The sequence below is a fragment of the Oncorhynchus kisutch genome, linkage group LG13 (assembly GCF_002021735.2).
Source record: "Oncorhynchus kisutch isolate 150728-3 linkage group LG13, Okis_V2, whole genome shotgun sequence".
NCBI lineage: Eukaryota > Metazoa > Chordata > Actinopteri > Salmoniformes > Salmonidae > Oncorhynchus > Oncorhynchus kisutch.
The window spans coordinates 24144947-24169866 of NC_034186.2; the positions used below are offsets into that span (position 1 = coordinate 24144947).

Genomic DNA, 24920 nt, shown 5'->3' on the forward strand with positions numbered 1-24920 from the left:
AGCTTGTCTATCTGTCACGCTGGCAGATTTCTATCTCCCTGTGTCCTATCTTATCAGACAGACAGAGACAACATTACTCCCTATAAGACACACACATCTCTCTTTCCTCAGTTGAAGTTCTACAGAGTGTTTGTTGCCATGAACACACACACAAGAAATAGACATCTTTTTTTGTGCTGGCCCTCTGTAGTTGTTAAAGTTGGATTACTCCGGGGCTATAGCACACAAAGATGCACATCTACCCTACGCTTTCCTGTTCAGAGTTTCCATACTTTTTCAATCACAGCTGCCAGATTCTTCAGTCACACAGGGGAACTTCCTCCTCGCCTGTCACCCCTGCAATTCCCTACTATTCTTCATATTATGCAAATACAGATCAGAGATTCCAATAGGTTCTGGAATCTTACGAAAATGACAATGGAAACAGCGGGAGTGTTACCAAGGTAAACTCTGACAAATCAGAGTAGGGTAACAGCTGGAGGTAGAGGAAGTAAATTGAGAGTTTAGAAAGAGTTAGATACATTTGTCCTGGTCTGCACAGACAGACAGTATCTGTTACTAAAGCTCCCCACAGGAAAGGGAAACTGACCTTGTACTGTATGGAATTGGTTGTCAATTAAAAGCTTTTGTGGAAACATGTCAGATAAAAACATCAGTATCTCCCAGGCGTGGGAGTCAGAGAGAGAGAGAACGTTGACTGTCCAATGCCTTGCATACAGGGAGGAGTCCAGTGAATGCTGTCAGCTTTGATGCATTTCTCGTAGAGAGGCTGAGCTTTGAAGGCTCTCCAATTACAGGGATTTCTACACTGTCAGCCTGCCTCTCTCAGGACCACCGTTACAGGGCTGTCAGAGGTGCGTGTCTAGTTTTTCTTGTCGCTTGCTATTATATTAGGGTTATGAATAGTTGAAAAGGAGTGTCCAGTAGGTGTCCAGTAGTTCTGAATACTTCCTTTAGCTGCCTAGTGTAACAGGCCGAAACGTTTATGGTACTGTGATAAGGTACCAAGCAGAGATAGGCCTACACACTTCGAGGGCATAACTGCTCTGGCCATGCGAGAGAACAGGCTTTGGCTACAAAACACATAGAAGGCTGTTTGAAGTTGCCATCTTGTTTTGGTTATCCTCTATCTGGGCATCCCTTCTCAGAAAAAGTAATCTCTTGAAAGTTGAAACACTTTGAAATTCCCCAATCTGTTCATATTGAGATATGTGTGATTTACTTTGTACTAGTCAGTGTCAGAGTAGGCGCTGAAAAGCATTTTCCTCAACTTCAAATCCACTAGTGTTGACACAACTGGTCAGCAGGCCTGCAGTAGAACTCTGATGAGTCAGTCAATGTAGTCAATGTTCCAGTTCTAGAATGCTGATTCCTGCTACTGTAGCTAACCTGCCCGCGGCGCTAGCTCCTCTGAGGGAGCTTTCTTAGCTCTTCCAGCTCTCTCAGACTTTTGATCAAAGCAACGTGTCATTCAGACTCGGGCTCTCTCCAGCTATGTGCTGAGTAAACACGGCCCAAACTAGCCCCACATTCTGGTTTCCACGCCTCCCACTTTGAGCCTATGGCTGCTGAGCACTCAGCTCCACGGGGGAGAGCAGAGACAGATTTGGAGGAGAAGCGGGACAGCTTGGATGATTGCTCGCTTTTTGAGCTCCTGTCCCTCTTATAGAATATTAGCTCAAAAGTATTGTGGAGCTCCTGCACATAAATGTAAACAGTAGCTGCACCCAAAATGAGTACCAGCACCGGCTAACGTCATCAGTTGTGAGAGAATTAATTCATAGACTTTGGGTTGTATGAGACAGGGAGGGTTCTTCAACCCTGAAAGCTACAGCGGAATGACTGAAATATAGATTAGTTTCCTCTCTCTGAGGAGAGGTTCAATAATTATGCCGTCCGTCACTTTTAAGGAATTTCTAATTTGCACAGAGCGGAATTGTTCAAGGGACAACAGCGAGAGAAATAATGGAAGAGAAGCACATTATATGCGTTCAACTAATGAAATATCACACAGGATGATATGAATCACTGAGGAACAGTTGGTGAATGTAAATTGCTTTGTAAATGGCTTTTGCTACAACTGTTTTGCAAGAGAGATTTCATCATATTTAGCCTACATTACAGCAACACCTACCTTGTCTTTAGTTCTGTTTCCTTATGTTTTTAAATTAGACTGCATAAATAGTGGAAGAGAGTGATTGACAAACCAGGCCTGCTATTCAAAATGAAGGAAATCTCAGAGTAGCATTAGCAATAAAGACGTGTGTCGTGTCCCAGATGTGATATCTAACAGCCCGTCATTTAACAACTAGGACCTGGCAAATGGAGAGACATTATCTCTCACTCTTTCCGTCTCGCTCTCTTTTAATCAGTTGAAGGGATCTTTTCTTCACAGACACAATGCATGAAGAGCATCTCTCCAATAAAACACCTCTCCTCTCTTCGTCTCTCTCTCAATCAATTGTTTTATCAGTTGAAGGGATCTTTTCTTTACAGACACAATGCATGAAGAGCCTCTCTCCAATAAAACACCTCTCCTCTCTTCGTCTCTCTCACTCTCCCCCTCTTTCTTAGTCTGCCAATTACCACCCTTCTCTCGGAGCAGTGTCAACCAGATTTCACCCTGTGGTGACGTTTGGGTTGTGACGCATGGCGTCTGATGGGGCCAGGCAGACCAACGGAGAGAATGGATTGCAGTACTGCTAGTGTTGGGTGTTGAATTGAGCCCACTGAAATGTTTATGAACCGGCCAAAGATGCATTTTAGGGAGAGAGTTTATTTAACCTTTATTTTGACAAGGAGTCAATGCTGAGACCAGATGAGCCCTGTAAAGCACACCTATACACATCACAATACAATAAATGCATTAAACTACACATTCATATACACATTAAAATACATGTAATTATACACAATGATACATGAAAAGCAAAACACAATCATAAAAAACAGACACATTCTTCAGTAAAAAGGTCCCCTAACAATCTCTGAAATGCCCTAGAGCAGCTAATTCCTCCAATTTTAAGTGTATTGTAGATCATTCCACACGTAAGGTGCAAGGAAATTAAAGGCTGATTTACTTAACTCTCTGGACACCAAAGGAGTCTCCACAGTTAACCAACCGTGTGAACAGGCTTGATAACTTGTCATTTTAAATCTTAACAGAAAGGAATGAGAGAAAAAATAGATTGTTTTAAGTTCACCAACTTTACTTTTTAGCCCTGTTGGCAGACAAGCGACTAACTGCTCACTGAATCGTAATATTCAAATGTATTCTGCATTTGGATATTTTCTAAAAAGTTTATTTTATTTTATTGAGTTCTGTCAAGTGGAAGATTCCATTAAAGCTATGACACAGACCCGTCAGAAGGGTGCTCACTCAGTCAGACATTTAGAAGTTGAGTCGAGGAAAGTTTTGGGAGGTAAATAGTTGCCTATTGTAGAGAAGTCTCAGCTCTCAGCCCCTCTCGGTGTTAAACAGTTCGACAGTGTGCTGTTAGCACTCAGTCAACACTCAGTCAGAATGATTTTGACAGTGGGGTTATCTGCTGGTATTTAACTGAAATTGAAAAGTCTTAACTATTGACAGGACAGTTACCCATACCACTCAATCTGTCTGCTCAGAAACTCTTCAGGATCCATCGGACCGGGTGGAGAGTTGTGAACCCACCCATGCATTGTGGAGAGGTTTAAAAGCTTACACCTCAAGGAAAATGGTCCAGAGGAGAAACGTCAAAGAGAAATAAATAACTTCTCAGTCAGGGAACTGTTCTCTAAAGAAAATGTGGACAGGAGTACCGATACAAACAGAAAACTGACAATTAAAACTCGTAACTTTCTCCAGCTTTCGGTCTGCTACTTTGATTCCCCACAATATTCCCCACAAATACTCCTCAGAGCCAGAGTAAATTAAGTCAACCATCTTATAACAGCAGCCACATCCCAGTCCACTCTAATCCACAGAGGCTCGTGGCAGCTGGAATTGCCTTCCCAATAACCCTTCAGTGTGAGGTTAAGACCATAATAGTTGTGCTGCTCCTGAGAAGACCCTTTTAGCTGACAGTTCCTGTGTCATCTGGCCTACATTATGACTATGAAATGCCTCTCGCGCCCCACTGGCTCCCCTCTCGCTCCCCTCTTGCACCCCTCTCGATCTCCTCTGTCTCGAAACCACTTTCCTTCCCCTCTCTCCCCTCTCCCGCTGAAAAATGACCAGGGTGATTAGGTAGCAACCCAGAGCGGCTGGGCCACCGTGTGTGCGTGTCCTTTAAACAATAGACACAATGGTGCCTGGCCTGCTACATAACCCCTCTGTGAAAACAGTCATCAATGCAGCACAGCACTGTTTGTGTTTTATAGCACAGCAGTGGTTGATAAGATCGCAGGAGAGAGCAGGCCACTGGTGTCTCTTTAACAACAAGGACAGGCCGCTACACACTGTGAAAACACAAGGATGTACCTCACTGTGTTTGTGTTTTACAGTGATGGCAGGGCCAGAGATAGTTCCCTGTAGTCCTCTCAGAGCTGTTCCTCTCAGGCAGTTTCGGTTTTTACAGAGAGAACTCCATCAGGGTGGATTAACCATGGTTAGGATAAACATATCCTATCCTGTCTCATCCTTCATCTCAGCACACTCTGGGTTTTCCTGTACGTGTGTGTTTGTGATGGTGATATAGCGGGCTGATGGTTTGCCAAGCTAATAAAAAAGCAATTTCCATGATTCTAGAGGGAATGGGAATGCTGTGGTCATCATTCTGATTTCTACATTCTGTTTCTAATGCTTTTACTGTTGGCTATATTAGAGAGCAGAAATATGAACTACACTCAGGTCTCCTGGCTTTATGACAGAGGGGGACAGACAGAGATACTGTAGATTAACAGAGAGAGAACGAGAGAGAGAGAGAGAAAGAGAGAGAGACACACACTCAGGGATAAGGACTAGCCTGTATGAGGGGTCGTGCGGTATTGTTTGGATACAGTGGATACGTTCTGAAGCTATTACCATCACCATCAGAGAGGCAAGGAGAGGGGAGATACATACAGGTGGTATAGAAGTCATCACTGCTGATGAGATTTAGAGGCTTTATGCCACAGTGAACTTGTCCTCACTGCTGTTCCCTAGCTGTGAGAATGGAGGCTAAAACAATCTCGTATCCTCCTCCTGTCTGTCTTATTGATGTACCCGCCCAGACTTCCGGCTCCCGACTGCTACACGCACAATGATTTCTTATTTCACCCGGCGCACAACAGACGACCGTTCTCGCTTTGTCTCTTTCTCTCTACCTCTGTTTCTCTCTCTCTCCACCTCTACCTCCCATTATCTCGCTCTCTCTCTCTCTTCTCTCTAACCCCCTCTATCTTCACCCTCTACATCCCTCTCTCTACCCCCACCTCTCTCCCTCCCTGGGCAGATTAAATGATATTTGGGAGATGGAGCAGGCGAGATCTCAGTGTCATATTTCTTGATTAAAAGAGGTGTTGTGCTTTTCCAGGCAAATAGAACTGCCCCCCCCTTGCCCTTTCCACTTTTATATTGCAGAGCCAGTCCCCGGTAACTGTCTCCTGGTAACTGTCTCCGATGTGTCTGTGTGAGAGAGTTATAACAACTAAACCCAGAACAGGAGCCGAGCAGACACTCTTCAACTGTTCCCCACTTCACATTGACTTCACGGCGAGTCCTATGGCGAGTCCTATGGCGAGTCCTATGGCGAGTCCTATGGCTCAGAAACTTTTCCTGTTCCACAGCCACACACGCACAAACACACACAAATGAATGTAGAATAGATGATACTGTACTTAGAATGGGGTCTTTTAACCAAAGCCTTTCAGCTGGGAGTCTCAAGCCCGTTTTAGAATGAACATTTCTTCATGCAGTTATTGTTATTTAAAGGAGCGTGAACTAATAAGACTCTTGCATGTATATGACTGTGTGGTTATCGTATCATAATAGACTCCTACTCCTCTGTTCACTGTAATTACATTCCACTGAAGCTATCTCACCTTGTCAACACTGGAGAGTTTTCACTGTGTAATTGGTTGTGTGTGTGTGTGTGCATGCGCGTGATGTGTTCATTATTGAGTCAAGGGATTGAATCTGTGTGATGATCAGATAAGTTGAGGAATAAGAGAGAATTGCATGTGTAAAGTATCTTTGTAACAGCAATGAGTTTCATTCAATGATACATCAGTTTTTTGTTCTAACTGACAAAAATATAACTGACAAAAATATTCTGATTTTGATCGCTCTAAATCAGATCATGACCCCTCTAGTTTTCCCTCAGACTGATGTGATGACTGATGCTTTTTGCATTTTTTATAACCTAATTGTCCACTCCAAGCATTCATTTTAGACACACTCATAGACTCGTAAGTTGATGAGCCTCTGACTCACTTGGCTACCAAAACTCCCTCGTCTGACATATTCTCTGTTTCTGCATTTCTGTGTTCTGCTGACTAGCCCTGTCATTAGGCTGGGTAATAAAGCAGTAGATATGGGGTTCAAAGGCCTTCATTAGCTGTAGGATGAGAGGACCCCCCCCCCGCCCGCCAGAAGTGAGACATTAAATAAATAAGGCCACCCACGTTAAGAACATATTCTGTAAACTGCTCCATCTGTGAGAGAAAGAGGGAGAGAGCGAAAGAGATATTGCGAGAGAGAGAGAGAGAGACAGGGCAAGCGAGAGAGAGAGAGACAGGGCAAGCGAGAGAGAGAGAGAGAGACAGGGCAAGCGAGAGAGAGCGAGAGACAGGGCAAGCGAGAGAGAGAGAGAGACAGGGCACGCGAGAGAGAGAGAGAGACAGGGCAAGCGATAGAGAGAGAGAGACAGGGCAAGCGATAGAGAGAGAGAGACAGGGCAAGCGAGAGAGAGAGAGACAGGGCAAGCGAGAGAGAGAGAGACAGGGCGAGAGAGAGAGACAGGGCAAGCGAGAGAGAGAGAGAGACAGGGCAAGCGAGAGAGAGAGAGAGACAGGGCAAGCGCGAGAGAGAGAGAGACAGGGCAAGCGAGAGAGAGAGAGACAGGGCAAGCGAGAGAGAGAGACAGGGCAAGCGAGAGAGAGAGAGAGTCTCTTTAAACTACAGATGAAGTCAGAAGTTTACATAAACTTAGGTTGGAGTCATTAAAACTCATTTTTTCAACCACTCCACAAATGGCTTGTTAATTAACAAACTATAGTTTTGGCAAGTCGGCTAGGACATCTACTTTGTGCATGACACAAGCAATTTCTCCAACAATTGTATACAGACAGATTATTTCTCTTATCACTGTATCACAATTCCAGTGGGTCAGAAGTTTACATACACTAAGTTGACTGTGCCTTTAAACAGCTTGGAAAATTCCGGAAGGTTATGTCATGGCTTTAGAAGCTTCTGATAGGCTTATTGACATCATTTGAGTCAATTGGAGGTGTACCTGTAGATGTATTTCAAGGCCTACCTTCAAACTCTGTGCCTCGTTGCTTGACATCATGGGAAAATCAAAAGAAATCATTCAAGACCTTAGAAATAAATGTTGACCTCCACAAGTCTGCTTCATCCTTGGGAGCAATTTCCAAACGCCTGAAGGTACCACGTTCATCTGTACAAACAATAGTATAAACACCATGGAACCACACAGCCGTCATACCCCTCAGGAAGGCGACGTGTTCTGTCTCTTAGAGATTAACGTATTTTGGTGGTCGAAAAGTGCAAATCAATCCCAGAACAACAGCACTTGATCTTGTGAAGATGCTAGAGGAAACAGGTACAAAAGTATCTATATCCACAGTAAAACGAGTCCTATATTGATATAACCTGAAAGGCCGCTCAGCAAGGAAGAAGCAACTGCTCCAAAACTGCCATAAAAAGCCAGACTACTGTTTGCAACTGCACATGGGGACAAAGATTGAACTTTTTGGAGAAATGTCCTCTGGTCTGATGAAACAAAAATGAAACTGTTTGGCAATAATGCCCATCGTTACGTTTGGAGGAAAAAGGGGGAGGCTTGCAAGCCGAAGAACACCATCCCAACTGTGAACTACGGGGGTGGCAGCATCATGTTGTGGGGGTACATTGCTGTAGGAGGGTCTGGTGCACTTCACAAAATCGATAGCATCATGAGGGAGGAAAATTATGTGGATATATTGAAGCAAGATCTCAAGACATCAGTCAGGAAGTTAAAGCTTGGTCGCAAATGGGTCTTCCAAATGGGCAATGACCCCAAGCATACTTCCGAAGTTGTGGCAAAATAGCTTACGGACAACAAAGTCAAGGTATTGGAGTGGCCATCACAAAGCCCTGACCTCAATGCCATAGAAAATGTGTGGGCAGAACTGAAAAAGCGTGTGCGAGCAAGGAGGCCTACAAACCTGACTCAGTTACACCAGCTCTGACAGGAGGAATGGGCCAAAATTCACCCAACTTTTGGGGCGAAGCTTGTGGAAGGCTACCTGAAACGTTTGACCCAAGTGAAACAATTTAAAGTTAATGCTACCAAATACTTTTTGAGTGTATGTAAACTTCTGACCCACTGGGAATGTAATGCAAGAAATTAAAGCTGAAATAAATCATTCTCTCTACTATTATTATTTCACATTCTTAAAATGATGTGGTGATCCTAACTGACCTAAGACAGGGAATTTTTACTTGGATTTAATGTCAGGAATTGCGAAAACTGAGTTTAAATGTATTTGACTAAGGTGTATGTAAGCTTCTGACTAAATCCCAGAACTCCTTCACTGTCATTATTGCTCATAGATTGGCCCTGGAAATACTCTATTGCAAAATGGCTTCCAAATTGGGTTTGTCTTGTGTTGTGACACAGATCCCTGTTCCACTCCAAGCAGACTAGATAACTGTATTCAATCACGTTCTCTCTCCTCTACTTTCACTCTTTCTTTCTTTCTCTCTCTATATCTCCCTGCATCCCACTCTCTCGCATCTTTTCATACTGTCTGATAAAATATATGAAATTCAAGAAAGAGAGAGATAGAGAGGGGGGGGGGGTGTAAAATACTGTGAAAATACTGTGAAAATACCAGTAAAAACACTAAATAGAGATACAGTGCCTTGCGAAAGTATTCGGCCCCCTTGAACTTTGCGACCTTTTGCCACATTTCAGGCTTCAACCATAAAGATATAAAACTGTATTTTTTTTGAAGAATCAACAACAAGTGGGACACAATCATGAAGTGGAACGACATTTATTGGATATTTCAAACTTTTTTAATAAATCAAACACTGAAAAATTGGGCGTGCAAAATTATTCAGCCCCTTTACTTTCAGTGCAGCAAACTCTCTCCAGAAGTTCAGTGAGGATCTCTGAATGATCCAATGTTGACCTAAATGACTAATGATGATAAATACAATCCACCTGTGTGTAATCAAGTCTCCGTATAAATGCACCTGCACTGTGATAGTCTCAGAGGTCCGTTAAAAGCGCAGAGAGCATCATGAAGAACAAGGAACACACCAGGCAGGTCCGAGATACTGTTGTGAAGAAGTTTAAAGCCGGATTTGGATACAAAAAGATTTCCCAAGCTTTAAACATCCCAAGGAGCACTGTGCAAGCGATAATATTGAAATGGAAGGAGTATCAGACCACTGCAAATCTACCAAGACCTGGCCGTCCCTCTAAACTTTCAGCTCATACAAGGAGAAGATTGATCAGAGATGCAGCCAAGAGGCCCATGATCACTCTGGATGAACTGCAGAGATCTACAGCTGAGGTGGGAGACTCTGTCCATAGGACAACAATCAGTCGTATATTGCACAAATCTGGCCTTTATGGAAGAGTGGCAAGAAGAAAGCCATTTCTTAAAGATATCCATAAAAAGTGTCGTTTAAAGTTTGCCACAAGCCACCTGGGAGTCACACCAAACATGTGGAAGAAGGTGCTCTGGTCAGATGAAACCAAAATTGAACTTTTTGGCAACAATGCAAAACGTTATGTTTGGCGTAAAAGCAACACAGCCCATCACCCTGAACACACCATCCCCACTGTCAAACATGGTGGTGGCAGCATCATGGTTTGGGCCTGCTTTTCTTCAGCAGGGACAGGGAAGATGGTTAAAATTGATGGGAAGATGGATGGAGCCAAATACAGGACCATTCTGGAAGAAAACCTGATGGAGTCTGCAAAAGACCTGAGACTGGGACGGAGATTTGTCTTCCAACAAGACAATGATCCAAAACATAAAGCAAAATCTACAATGGAATGGTTCAAAAATAAACATATCCAGGTGTTAGAATGGCCAAGTCAAAGTCCAGACCTGAATCCAATCAAGAATCTGTGGAAAGAACTGAAAACTGCTGTTCACAAATGCTCTCCATCCAACCTCACTGAGCTCGAGCTGTTTTGCAAGGAGGAATGGGAAAAAATTTCAGTCTCTCGATGTGCAAAACTGATAGAGACATGCCCCAAGCGACTTACAGCTGTAATCGCAGCAAAAGGTGGCGCTACAAAGTATTAAATTAAGGGGGCTGAATAATTTTGCACGCCCAATTTTTCAGTTTTTGATTTGTTAAAAAAGTTTGAAATATCCAATAAATGTCGTTCCACTTCATGATTGTGTCCCACTTGTTGTTGATTCTTCACAAAAAAATACAGTTTTATATCTTTATGTTTGAAGCCTGAAATGTGGCAAAAGGTCGCAAAGTTCAAGGGGGCCGAATACTTTCGCAAGGCACTGTATGTGATCGTATACAAATGTCAGCAAGGTTTGGAATGATTATGTTTTAGTCGAATATATCTGTTTGGGCTTCTTGCAGTCAATTTGCAGTCTGTAAATTCTAAAGAATAAATCGACCCGCGGCCAAATCTAGTTGATGATCCCTGGTGTACGTTGTATTCCCGATAGTGTGTTTATTCTGCTCTACCTGTCAGTACATTCCTCTCTTCCCTGTGATGTACAGCTGGAATATAGTTTGGCACTGTATTCCACAGACAGGCAGCTACAGTGTCTGTGGTGTAACAGACAGACAGCTACGATATCTGTGGTGTAACAGACAGACAGCTACGGTATCTGTGGTGTAACAGACAGACAGCTACGGTATCTGTGGTGTAACAGACAGATAGATACGGTATCTGCAGTGTAACAGACAGACAGCTACAGTATCTGCGGTGTAACAGACAGACAGCTACGGTATCTGTGGTGTAACAGACAGACAGCTACGGTATCTGTGGTGTAACAGACAGACATCTACGGTATCTGCGGTGTAACAGACAGACAGCTGCAATATCTACGGTGTTACAGACAGAGAGCTACGGTATCTGCAGTGTAACAGACAGACAGCTACAGTATCTGCGGTGTAACAGACAGACAGCTACAGTATCTGCGGTGTAACAGACAGACAGCTACGGTATCTGTGGTGTAACAGACAGACAGCTACGGTATCTGTGGTGTAACAGACAGACAGCTGCAGTATCTGTGTTGTAACAGACAGACAGCTACAGTATCTGCAGTGTAACAGACAGACAGCTACAGTATCTGCGGTGTAACAGACAGACAGCTACGGTATCTGTGGTGTAACAGACAGACAGCTGCAGTATCTGTGTTGTAACAGACAGACAGCTACAGTATCTGTGTTGTAACAGACAGACAGCTACGGTATCTGTGGTGTAACAGACAGACAGCTACAGTATCTGTGGTGTAACAGACAGACAGCTACAGTATCTGTGGTGTGATTACTGCTTTGGGATAGCTTTCTAATGCTCCTAATAGGATGAGGGGAATGAGATATCTCCTTTCTACTGGCTGCTACTGTAGCAACCCAAACACTCCCCATTGTTTCACATCTAGATGAAACCACTGTCTTTTTCAAAGACTAGATGAGAAGATGGAGGCCTTTTATAGATAGATAGCATTCAATATCTTCTGCCTCCACCTCTGGTGATGCACTGTTACAGACTGTACTCTCTCACACTCTCTGACTGCTCCTAGCTTTAATTCACACATTGCTTTGTTGTGGTTGTACAACTGTGACATCGCTGAATGAGAACTGCTTACTGGGTATTGAATCAGCCACAGGCCAGTGGGTTTATAGAATACAAAAATACATAGATTAGATTTTTCATTGGGGGAGGCGTGGTGAATGTGTGCTGTTCTAGCAGAGTGAATATGACATGTTTCTAGTGGGATGAGAGAGATATCACTCTGTCCCTCTCTTTCTCACTCTATTTCTCTCTCTCTCCATTGGCCAATGTTATAGGTCCTTAGTGAGATATGAGAGAGAGAGCTTGATAGAAAGGCAGAGGGCAAGAGTAAGAACATGAAAAATAACTGAGAGAGAGAGGGAATGAACAGAGAGAGGGGTCTAATGATGACATGGTAATGGCTCTCTCTAGATGAAGGCTTCTGGAAGAAATCTTGATATTATAACGAGTCGCTATGGAAACCCCTCGCTGTCCTCTCATGGCTCCGCTAGCCATTGACATAGGGCATCTCTAAGTTTTAATTGATGGCCTATGGCCGATCACTTCAATCGACAAAACGCAAACCTGATTATAGCAATATCAATTAAAGTGATTTGGGATCTAATGGTCCCCCGTGACTTGTCTTATAACACTCCTAGCCCCGAGCCACTTGTGGAGATCTTGAATGATAGGAACATGGCTGGAGGGTAAGATGAAGCTATTATCTTATTACTTATCTAATCTACTCAGATCTCCACAAGTGCATGGGGGCTAGGGGCTACAAAGGCCTCCTGTAATGTGGGCACTAGGTTGTGTTTAACCCCATAAAGTCGACTCACTCACCGATATGTCAATCTAAGTTAAATAACCAATAAATCCCCATCAAAATGTCAGTTCAAGCTAGAGATGGTTTTTTTTGTGCATTGGATGCGTCTCAATCCACCACATCCACCAGTGTCGCACTTCTGCATCTGCGGTGAAAGTTGGCAGAGCTAGAGAGCGGTGTTTGTCAGATCCCAAAAATCGGTTGTCTTATGAAAACGTCTGTAGCGTCCGAACGGTTTGACCTACAAACTGTTATGACCCCATGGGAAGGGGAGACTCATGAACACGATGGGGTTCTCCATTTTGCTCTACAACCCCCACAGTGTCAGGAGACTCGTCTGAAGTCGGTACCGTCGATGTGCCACCTTCTGTTTGGTAGCATCCAAACCGTTTGGGCTACAAACTAATGGGACTCCACTGTGGAAAAGGGAGATTCTCACGAACACGATGGTGTTCTCTTTTTTGCCCTATGACTCACACACACACACGTGTCACAGGACCCGTCTGAAGAATAACTGGTACCAGTTTTAAAAAAGCTAATGGAAGTAAGAAATAAAGGTTGTTTTGTGCCTACTGCAAAAAAGGGGTTAAATAAGTGTGAAACAATTAGTTTTTTTATTCCTCCTAGATTTAGTACAGACACTTCAAAACCTTGTTTCTTATGACATATTTGTTGACTGTCCTTTTTGCCATTTATGAATGTGTTATTCAATGTGTTCCTATGTGCTTCAGTAGTAAAGGCCAAAATGTGTTATCTCCTACTCGATACCATCGTGATACTCGATACCAAAATGTGTTATCTCCTACTCGATACCATCGTGATACTCGATACCAAAATGAATGACACTTGATCCAGACAGATTATCTCAGCTACTGCTCTCTTCAGTCTTTGGGCAGTTCACTATCATTGCATTTGACATATTTTACATCAACATTTTAATAAGTTATAGAATCAATTTGACTTTGTTTTTACCAATCTAACTACATAACAACATAATGCTAATCATTTATTTGAATGATACATCTCTACTGATTAAACTGGGTAAATCAAAATGTAGCCTTTTCAAAATACAGGTGAATGAATATTCAATAGGAGTGTGTGCCTTCATTGAGTTATTGAGCTTTTTTTGGCTGATTTCATGGGGCTACAGATTACAAACAATCTGTTTTCCTTCCATTTGGGGAATATTTTATTGTACTGATCAACAACATTTGCATAGAAGTAACTTAATTCATGACCTCATTAACGAGGAAGGGGGGGGGGGGTGGAACCCCATTCACACACAGTCAGTTCGCTGGGGCAATAGATCATCTTTGGAAGAGACATGAGAGAGATCGATTATGTGAATGAATAGCCAAGTACTTTGTTTTGGTGGCAATCAGCCTTGAAATCAATATATTTTCCATTATGGTTAGCATATTATCACAAACAAAGTACTTGGGTAGTGAATTGATGTTAGCTTCAGCTGTGAGCTAGCAAGCAGAAGTTAGTCCACAAAGCTGGATGCTACTGGTATCTTCTTCCATTGTAAAGTGTTCTAGCCTGCATGGACATTGTTTTGCGAACAGTAATGAACAGTTTAAACATTTCTACATGTCGTGTCGCACAAATCACATTGAAATCACAGACAAAAAGCAAAATAGTAGAAAAAGAAATAACAATAATAATAATAATAACACAAGGAATAAATAGATAAATAAAATCACAAGGAATAAATACACATTGAGTAATGATAACTTGCATATATGCACAGGATACCAGTACCAAGTCAATGTGCAGGGGTATGAGGTAATTGAGGTAGATATGTTCATATTGGTAGGGATAAAGGGACCATTAAAGTGTGTTCACTTCTGTGCAGCATGAGTGGTGAGCTAACATGATGCAGCTCAGACTCCCAGTGCAGGCTAAGTGCAGGCTATAAAGGGGACATCGGCTGCACTGATAGACATACTTGATCCGTGAGACACATTTGACAGAAGTACCGAATGTAACAAAAATTCTAGTACCAAAACGTTTTTTATGTTTTAGTATCAACACTACTAGACATCTAGCTGGCTGAGTGCTTCTGGAAGACATTTTTCAGTGGTTTACTGTCTGATGTGTGTGCCTGCGTGTGTACGTACGTACGTGCGCGAGACGAAAATACTGCATCCAAACTCGCTGAAAAGGTTTATTATTATGACAGTCATCGATGGATGGCCCGGTCTCATTGGTGGATCAGATTAAGGGGTATTTGTATGTGTGTGAAAATAGCCTTTGAGATTGAAGATGCCATTATGTTTGTCTGATGGTATTGTTATTGCTATGATGGATTACAGAGCAAACGGCTGGTGGCCGACCTTCAGGAAATAATTACCTGCTTATCTGACAATATGGAGGCTAAATGTAAAATAGATCACATGCTGAGACACACACAATACAGTCTTTACATGACAAGTCTTTCTTGTTACGTAAGGATTTGTTTTTTAAGCCCTGTCTTCTTTACAAGATCTCATTTTCAAAATGGCAGCACAAAAAATGCATGGCCTGTGCCTTTTTTAGCAGGGACCCATTGTGGTGTTGACTGTCGTAATTAGGTCAGTTTATTTGGTCGTTTCATGTGTTGTTGAACATCCTATCATCAGTATAAGATGTCGATTGGAAATTGAAAGTGAATGTGATGTGGCACCTCTTTACGAGCCTGCCAGACCAGACTAGTTGATGTGATATACTGTGAGATGGAGCAGGATCATGAGGGATAGACAGGCCTATTTAAAGATTGTCACATTACGCCACACAGATGCATATATTGTATGTGCCAGCCGTTCATTGAGAGGCATTAGATAGACGCTGTAATCTGTAAAGAGGTCACTCACAACGAACACTTACGGTATGCACACACACACATGTCGCATAGACAGTCACTGTACTGTCTGTCTGTCTGTCTGTCTGTCCCAGTTTAGCTGTCTCTCTGCCTGTCTGTCTATCTATCCCAGCTGTCTGTGTTATCCACTGACCTGGTAACAGGTAGTGGTCAGCAGATTATTCCTCCACAGGGTTAGCAAGGGATAAGATTCCTGGCAGGCCTCATAGCAGCCTGTCTAATATCAAAGATACTGGTAATACTCTCCTGGAATGAATAGTCTCCTCCAGAGAATGGAGCTATGCTCAAAATCCTGACTGCTGAATTAAATAAAATATGTAATTATGTTACCAGGGAATTGCCCTGCACTGAACAGGCCAGGTAGACCAACATGATCTCATTGTTTCCCTTCGAAATTCGACGTATTAAGGATGATTATTTTTGAAGATTTCATTTTGTGTGGTTACAGGGTTAGTTCCGCATGGTTACAAGGTTAAAATATAAACAACTCAAATGTTAATAGTTTAGGCACTCATTCTGAGAGGTTAAGGTTACGGCTATGGTTTGGGGAAGGCTTAAAACAAAGCAATTAAAAACGATGCACTAGGTATCTTCAGTATTCATAGTGTTCTCACAGCTTGCTGGAGCATTGTGAACTGTAGTGTTCTAAGCAGCACGCACCAGCTCCAAGCCTAATGAGTTCCCACCCAGTGCTGGACAATCGGTTCTCTTTTTTTTTTGGAGAGTCGAGAAAAGCATTCAGTATATCGACGTTCTCAGGACCTTTTCAAACATCCGAAATTGCTGTCTATTTCTTGTGACCAGCCTGGGCAGACACCTCACCCAGACACAGATAAACTTTTAATGGACTTTTAAAACCTTGCCAGTATGGATCAGCAGGTGTGGATTGTACTGAATACTTGAATGTGCCTAGAGATTGAGATTTGGGGTTTTCTACACTGAACGTAAAATGCACATGGTACCTGTGGCCTGTCTGCATCAAGCATCAGTCCAGGACCAACACAAAAGACAGGTGGCCTGTCTGCATCAAGCATCAGTCCAGGACCAACACAAAAGACAGGTGGCCTGTCTGCATCAAGCATCAGTCCAGGACCAACACAAAAGACAGGTGGCCTGGCTGCATCAGGCATCAGTCCGGGACCAACACAAAAGACAGGTGGCCTGTCTGCATCAGGGCATCAGTCCAGGACCAACACAAAAGACAGGTGGCCTGTCTGCATCAGGCATCAGTCCAGGACCAACACAAAAGACAGGTGGCCTGTCTGCATCAGGGCATCAGTCCGGGACAAACACAAAAGACAGGTGGCCTGTCTGCATCAGGGCATCAGTCCAGGACCAACACAAAAGACAGGTGGCCTGTCTGCATCAGGGCATCAGTCCAGGACCAACACAAAAGACAGGTGGCCTGTCTGCATCAGGTCATCAGTCCAGGACCAACACAAAAGACAGGTGGCCTGTCTGCATCAGGTATCAGTCCAGGACCAACACAAAAGACAGGTGGCCTGTCTGCATCAGGCATCAGGGCATCAGTCCAGGGCCAACACCATAGAAAGGTGGCCTGTCTGCATCAGGCATCAGTCCAGGACCAACACAAAAGACAGGTGGCCTGTCTGCATCAGGCATCAGTCCAGGACCAACACAAAAGACAGGTGGCCTGTCTGCATCAGGGCATCAGTCCAGGACCAACACAAAAGACAGGTGGCCTGTCTGCATCAGGCATCAGGGCATCAGTCCAGGGCCAACACCATAGACAGGTGGCCTGTCTGCATCAGGTATCAGTCCAGGACCAACACAAAAGACAGGTGGCCTGTCTGCATCAGGCATCAGGGCATCAGTCCAGGGCCAACACCATAGACAGGTGGCCTGTCTGCATCAGGCATCAGTCCAGGACCAACACAAAAGACAGGTGGCCTGTCTGCATCAGGCATCAGTCCAGGACCAACACAAAAGACAGGTGGCCTGTCTGCATCAGGGCATCAGTCCAGGACCAACACAAAAGACAGGTGGCCTGTCTGCATCAGGCATCAGTCCAGGACCAACACAAAAGACAGGTGGCCTGTCTGCATCAGGCATCAGTCTGGGACCAACACAAAAGACAGGTGGCCTGTCTGCATCAGGCATCAGGGCATCAGTCCAGGGCCAACACCATAGACAGGTGGCCTGTCTGGCATCAGTCCAGGACCAACACAAAAGACAGGTGGCCTGTCTGCATCAGGCATCAGTCCAGGACCAACACAAAGGACAGGTGGCCTGTCTGCATCAGGCATCAGTCCAGGACCAACACAAAAGACAGGTGGCCTGTCTGCATCGGGCATCAGTCCAGGACCAACACAAAAGACAGGTGGCCTGTCTGCATCAGGCATCAGTCTGGGACCAACACAAAAGACAGGTGGCCTGTCTGCATCAGGCATCAGTCCAGGACCAACACAAAAGACAGGTGGCCTGTCTGCATCATGGCATCAGTCCAGGACCAACACAAAAGACAGGTGGCCTGTCTGCATCAGGGCATCAGTCCAGGACCAACACAAAAGACAGGTGGCCTGTCTGCATAAGGCATCAGTCTGGGACCAACACAAAAGACAGGTGGCCTGTCTGCATCAGGTATCAGGGCATCAGTCCAGGTTCAACACAAGAGACAGGTGTCCTGTCTGCATCAGGGCATCAGTCCAGGGCCAACACCATAGACAGGTGGCCTGTCTGCATCAGGCATCAGGGCATCAGTCCAGAACCAACACAAGAGACAGGTGGCCTGTCTGCATCAGGCATCAGGTCATCAGTCCAAGGCCAACACAAGAGATAGGTGGCCAGTTTGGCCACACACACACACCACAGGCATTCGGACACACACAGACACACACACACACACACACACACACACACACACACACACACACACACACACACACACACACACACACACACACACACACACACACACACACACACACACACACACACACACCTAGCTGTTTCTGTCTGGACCAGGTGCAGGTGGCTACAGAGCAGACAGGAGAGGACACACAGACACCACACACACACACCCAGCCTAGTCAGTCACCAACCACAGAGCAGGCATCCGACCAGAGGAACATTAAAGCGATATATTAAAGACATGGAGGCAGCAGGTTCACATTGATTCATGCGGCTGCTAGGCCCATATTTGGTTATGGCAGAGTTGTTATTCCCAGTCAAGTTGTGCAAATGTAAATCCCTATGGCTGTGTAGGTATGGTGTGTGATGTTTTTGAAGAGCAGAAGCTTTCCTATGCTTAACCCTGATTTATCAGACACCAGCAGGGATAAGGCTAATCGACTCTACAGATGTAGGGAAGCTAGCCACAGCCTTAAAACCTCTAGCTACCCTGCCAGCTAATGCCTGCAAGTGGCTACCCTAGTAGCTAATACCTTTGAGATCTCAGCCATAGAAAATACCTTTCAGTTAAATATTTTGGCTAAATGGAAAGACACACACACACACACACACACACACACACACACACACACACACACACACACACACACACACACACACACACACACACACACACACACACACACACACACTCTCTTTCCCTGGATAAATGAAATTCAAATGAATGTGAAATACTAATGACTCCTCTATCAATCCTAACCAATTAGCACATATTACTGCTCAACATACAGTGGGTCAAAAAAGTATTTAGTCAGCCACCAATTGTGCAAGTTCTCCCACTTAAAAAGATGAGAGAGGCCTGTAATTTTCATCATAGGTACACTTCAACTATGACAGACAAAATGAGAAAAAAAATCCAGAAAATCACATTGTAGGATTTTTAATGAATTTATTTGCAAATGATGGTGGAAAATAAGTATTTGGTCACCTACAAACAAGCAAGATTTCTGGCTCTCACAGACCTGTAACTTCTTCTTTAAGAGGCTCCTCTGTCCTCCACTTGTTACCTGTATTAATGGCACCTGTTTGAACTTGTTATCAGTATAAAAGACACCTGTCCACAACCTCAAACAGTCATGAACCGTACATCCGATTGACTTGGAACTCAAAATGTATGTTATCACGTCTGTCTCTAGTACGTTTGAGAGAAGCTAAGCAATATGTTGAAAGATTGAAGAGGAAATGACAACTATCTCAAATAAAATATTGTATCCTCAATTAAAGCCTAATAACTTCACTTCTCTACACTTTATCAACATGAAATTGCATATGAAGTGTTTTGAATTGTTACATGGGGCTTAAATGAGGGAGGATGTTTAACGCTTCCAGGGCCCCGATTCATTGCTGCTTGCAGCTATACTTTCATTTATTTTGGGGGCAATGTTTCATTTCATTTTCACTTTATATGCTAACTAATATTAAGAAATCTTTCTTTCCTCAATACGAATTCAATGTCTTAATATATACTTACTAATGTTAATCAATCATTCTTTCCACAGTATGAATTCAAAGTGAAGAACATCAAGAAGAAGAAGGTCAACATCATTGTCTCAGTGGATGGAGTGAAGGTGGCACTCAGAAAAAAGTTAAAAGTGAGTATTTATTTTTTCTTTTATAACCTGTTATTATCTCTCAACCAGTTTCTTTCCATTTGAACTGTCCAGAGCTTAGGGGCAGGGCGTAGAGTGGATGGCTGTTGTGTTGTTTCTAACCAACCCCAGTCAAAGTGGCAGAGAGGAGTGAACCTGTGCCCTGCTAAATATTGCTCCAGACAGGGTAGAGTTCAGTGAATCTGTGCCCTGCTAAATAACGTTCCAGACAGGTTAGAGTGGAGGAGAGGAGTGAATCTGTGCCCTGCTAAATAACGTTCCAGACAGGGTAGAGTGTAGGATGAGAGCAAATCCGTTCTATGCTATGCTAAATATACCCCCTGTTTTGCTCTCCATGTCATTTGTATAAAGCTTTCTTTATGGCAGTTTTACAGTGATTTGGGTTTATAATAAACCTTGACAGTAGTTCAACTGGGTTTACCTTGAGTGACCTCTCAGCTGTCTCTCAGTTTACTACAGTATTAACATCAGTCCCTATTAAAGCTAGAAGTACACTTATAACCTCTGGTATGCAAACAAGCCTAAAGGTATATAAAGGCCACTGGTATTCAGCAGATGTCTTCTTCCTTCCTCAACTCTCCATTGTCTGGAGATCTACTTTCTCTCCTCTCTCTATTCATTTTTTGTAAAGAGAGGACAGTACTAATGCACTAGACATGGCTCAAGGCAGTGACTGAAGGCTGAAGGCTACACTTAAGCTCTATAGGAATCTGTAATGCATTTAGCCTGTATAGGACCCTTTAACATGCCTTAACAACCTTTAACAATGGTGCGGAGGGCGAAGAGAGGCTACAGAGAGAAGGTATGTGGCCGGATATAAATATCCCCTAGCTGCATTAGCTCCCTCCCTCCCTCCCTCCCTCCCTCCCTCCCTCCCTCCCTCCCTCCCTCCCTCCCTCCCTCCCTCCCTCCCTCCCTCCCTCCCTCCCTCCCTCCCTCCCTCCACACTGATTACAGTCAGGCCTTAATTGAGTTGTTCTTAGTGGTCGTTTTCATTTGACCACTTTGAAGGGCAGCGAATGCGTGTGTTTGTGCGCGCATGCGTGAGTTCATTCTTGCGTGCATGTCCACTTTTTAACACTCTGAATGCCAATGATGCTTCCATATCCGCAAGGATCCGTCAGCCTATTATGCAGCTGTCTATATCGGCTGTCCGTTGGTCAATCGCTCATAAAGCCTCATCCACACATCCCAACCAACACAGATCTGTGAATGAAGCTTTATTTATGCAGTCAGTAGTGGGAGAATGAGACCTAGAATGAGGTATGGAGAAAAAACAATACATGAACACCAACTGCCAGACAGTCTTATATCAGAGTGATTCCAGTGTAGAAGGGATTTCCCTTTAGAGTCCACACAGACCAAGGCCCTTTAGAGTCCACACAGACCAAGGCCCTTTAGAGTCCACACAGACCAAGGCCCTTTAGAGTCCACACAGACCAAGGCCCTTTAGAGTCCACACAGACCAAGGCCCTTTAGAGCCCACACAGACCAAGGCCCTTTAGAGTCCACACAGACCAAGGCCCTTTAGAGTCCACACAGACCAAGGCCCTTTAGAGCCCACACAGACCAAGGCCCTTTAGAGTCCACACAGACCAAGGCCCTTTAGAGTCCACACAGACCAAGGCCCTTTAGAGCCCACACAGACCAAGGCCCTTTAGAGTCCACACAGACCAAGGCCCTTTAGAGTCCACACAGACCAAGGCCCTTTAGAGCCCACACAGACCAAGGCCCTTTAGAGTCCACACAGACCAAGGTCCTTTATGTGGAACTCTATGGGATCCTATGGATGGAGAGAACAGAGAAAGGAGGAAGAAGGCAGTGGTGTAAAGTACTTAAGTAAAAATACTTTAAAGTACTACTTAAGTCGTTTTTGGGGGTATCTGAATGTTTCTTTACTAATTATATTTTGGACAACTTTCACGTGTACCCCTCTACATTCCTAACGAAAATATGTTCACTTTACTCTGATACATTTTCCCTAACACCAAAAAGTACTTGTTACATTCTGAATGCTTAGGAAGGACATCATTATGGTCCAATTTATGCACTTATGAATAATAACGTGTTATCATCCTTACTGTCTCTTATCTGGTGGACTCAATAAACACAAATACTACGTTTGTAAATGAAATGAGTGTTGGAGTGTGCCTCTGTCTGTAAAAAATATATATAATGGTGCTCCATATTGACACATCCCGCCCAAAGCGGGAGGTTTACAAAATACTTACTAATTGGAGCATGTTTTTTAATTATATTTAAACCCAGATCATTTTAGACTTTTACTCAAGTAGTGTTTTAATGGATTACTTTTATTTGAGTAATTTTCTATTAAGGTATCTTTACTTTTCTTCAAGTATGAAAATGTAGTACTTATTCCACCACTGGAAGAAGGGAATAGAGAAAGGAGAAAATAATATGGGGAGGAAGACAAAGGGAATAGAGAGAGGAGAAAATAATATGGGGAGGAAGACAAAGGGAATAGAGAGAGGAGAATATAATATGGGGAGGAAGACAAAGGGAATAGAGAGAGGAGAATATAATATGGGGAGGAAGACAAAGGGAATAGAGAGAGGAGAAAATAATATGGGGAGGAAGACAAAGGGAATAGAGAGATGAGAATATAATATGGGGAGGAAGACAAAGGGAATAGAGAGAGGAGAATATAATATGGGGAGGAAGACAAAGGGAATAGAGAGAGGAGAAAATAATATGGGGAGGAAGACAAAGGGAATAGAGAGAGGAGAAAATAATATAGGGAGGAAGACAAAGGGAATAGAGAGAGGAGAATATAATATGGGGAGGAAGACAAAGGGAATAGAGAGAGGAGAAAATAATATGGGTAGGAAGACAAAGGGAATAGAGAGAAGAGAAAGAGGAGAATAGACGTAGTGATCGCAAGACTGTGAATGATAATTTATCTTGATAACCCCAGTAAAAGAAAGAGACACGCGCCTTGTACCCTGGTCAGTCCCCTTTAATAGATAGTAGATGCCTCTGCCATATCCAGAATCTCTGGTTGAATTGTTCTAAACAGCTGGAGTGAACTGAACATAGCACAGAATGAAAGGTGTTGTGATTTTGAATGGGACTCTATGGCTCTGTCTGCTTTGTCTCTCCGCCTGCTCTCTGGCCAAGACTGAAATGTCAACGCGTCCAGAGACCGCCTCATTTACATCTCACCGAATGGAGAGATGAAAGGAGGTATGAAAAGAGAGATGTTTGAGTGGAAATGGTGAAACGAAAAATCAATAGGAGGAATAATTCCAATCGCTCTCCTGTTGACATTTATATTCTCTCAGTAAACTTGGACAAAGCCCAGTGTAGAAAGAAAGAGAGATAATGAGAATGAATGAGGGATAGAGAACGAGAAAAAGAGAGACAAAGAGAGAAGATAGAGAGGGAGACAAAGCTGGGGAATATGAAAGAAAGAGTGCAAGTGAGAAAAAGAGAGAGCAAGTGAAAAAGAGCAGCCAAAGCAAGACTGAGTGAGAAAGATGGGAAGAAAGGGAGCAAAATAAGGTAAGTGAGAATGGGCGAAATAATTGCTTTATTCAGTGTGTGGATTGTGGATCGATTGGCTCTATTGAATCAATATCTCCAGTCCTTGGGCTCAACATCCAGCCCACCCTAGGTCATAGTTCATTACTGTGGCAATCAGAGACACAGTGGTGAATGGCAGTAGCCAGCGGGGTCAGCCTCATTTTAAAGTGTCTGGCGTGAACGTACTACACAGAGGTCCTGACCTCCTCTCACTCCATCTTAGCATCTCTCACACACTCCTTACACACACAAACCTCTGGCTGACTGTCTGCGGCACACTCCTCACTGAACAATTTATTCTGTCTTTCCACAGAAGAAGGAGTGGACGTGGGATGAGAGTAAGATGATGGTGATGCAGGATCCCATTTACAGGTAACACTTCACCACCATCTTACAGCAGTTAATGTGGCCCATCAGAGAGCAGGACAGGTCAGGGCGGGACCTGAATGGTTTCCTTAGTGACACACCAAGTGGATTAGCATCTCATTGGATCCAGATGGGCTGGGTCGGCCCACTCTGACCCTGGGACACACACACACACACACACACACACAAAATGACACACACACCCTACAGCTCTTCTGGGTGGTTCAGACCAGTCCAAGACATGACCATGGAGGGGGAAGAGAGTTTTCATTTCACAAACGATTGCCCACAGCTAATTCCTTGTGTTATACTAAAAGCCTAGCTGTGTTGCACAGTATACAATTATATATATTGTGTTTGTGTGTAGGTGTGTCTATGTGTGTGTTAGGCTGGTTTAGATATGGTTGATGGTAATGAATGGCCCAGTGCCCAGTGACCAGAATGAGCAGTTAAACGCCGCTGGGTTAATTGGCTGACTATGGTGGTTTAGTGATGAAGAGTATGCATCTGTAGACGCTTTATTGATTTTAATGATTCATCACACACACACACACACAAACACACACACACACGGGACTTTGGTGATGGATATTGTCCAGTGAATCCGTTATAGATTTTAATGACCGAATCTGTGTATAAAATATTATGTATGATCTAATTAAACATTTAATGTTGAGGGAGATGTTGTTGTCCTGGCACCACACGGCCAGGTCTATGACCTCCTCCCTGTATGCTGTGTCATCGTTGTTGGTGACCAGGCCTACCACTGTTGTGTCTTCGGCAAACTTGATGATGGTGTTGGAGTTGTGCCTGGCCATGCAGTCATGAGTGAACAGGGAGTACAGGAGGGGACTGAGCACACACCCCTGAGGGACCCCCGTGTTTAGGAT

At 43.7% G+C, this 24920-nt stretch overlaps 1 protein-coding gene across 1 annotated transcript in view; it reads left to right on the forward strand.

The window, feature by feature from the left end:
- The window catches only part of LOC109902733 (carboxyl-terminal PDZ ligand of neuronal nitric oxide synthase protein), a 170227-nt gene that overhangs the window by 51796 nt on the left and 93511 nt on the right, over positions 1-24920 (forward strand). Inside the window, exons 3-4 of the mRNA XM_020499339.2 lie at positions 20011-20103; positions 23978-24036. Of these exons, the coding sequence (XP_020354928.1) occupies positions 20011-20103; positions 23978-24036 (152 nt within the window). The remainder of the gene's footprint in view (positions 1-20010; positions 20104-23977; positions 24037-24920) is intronic.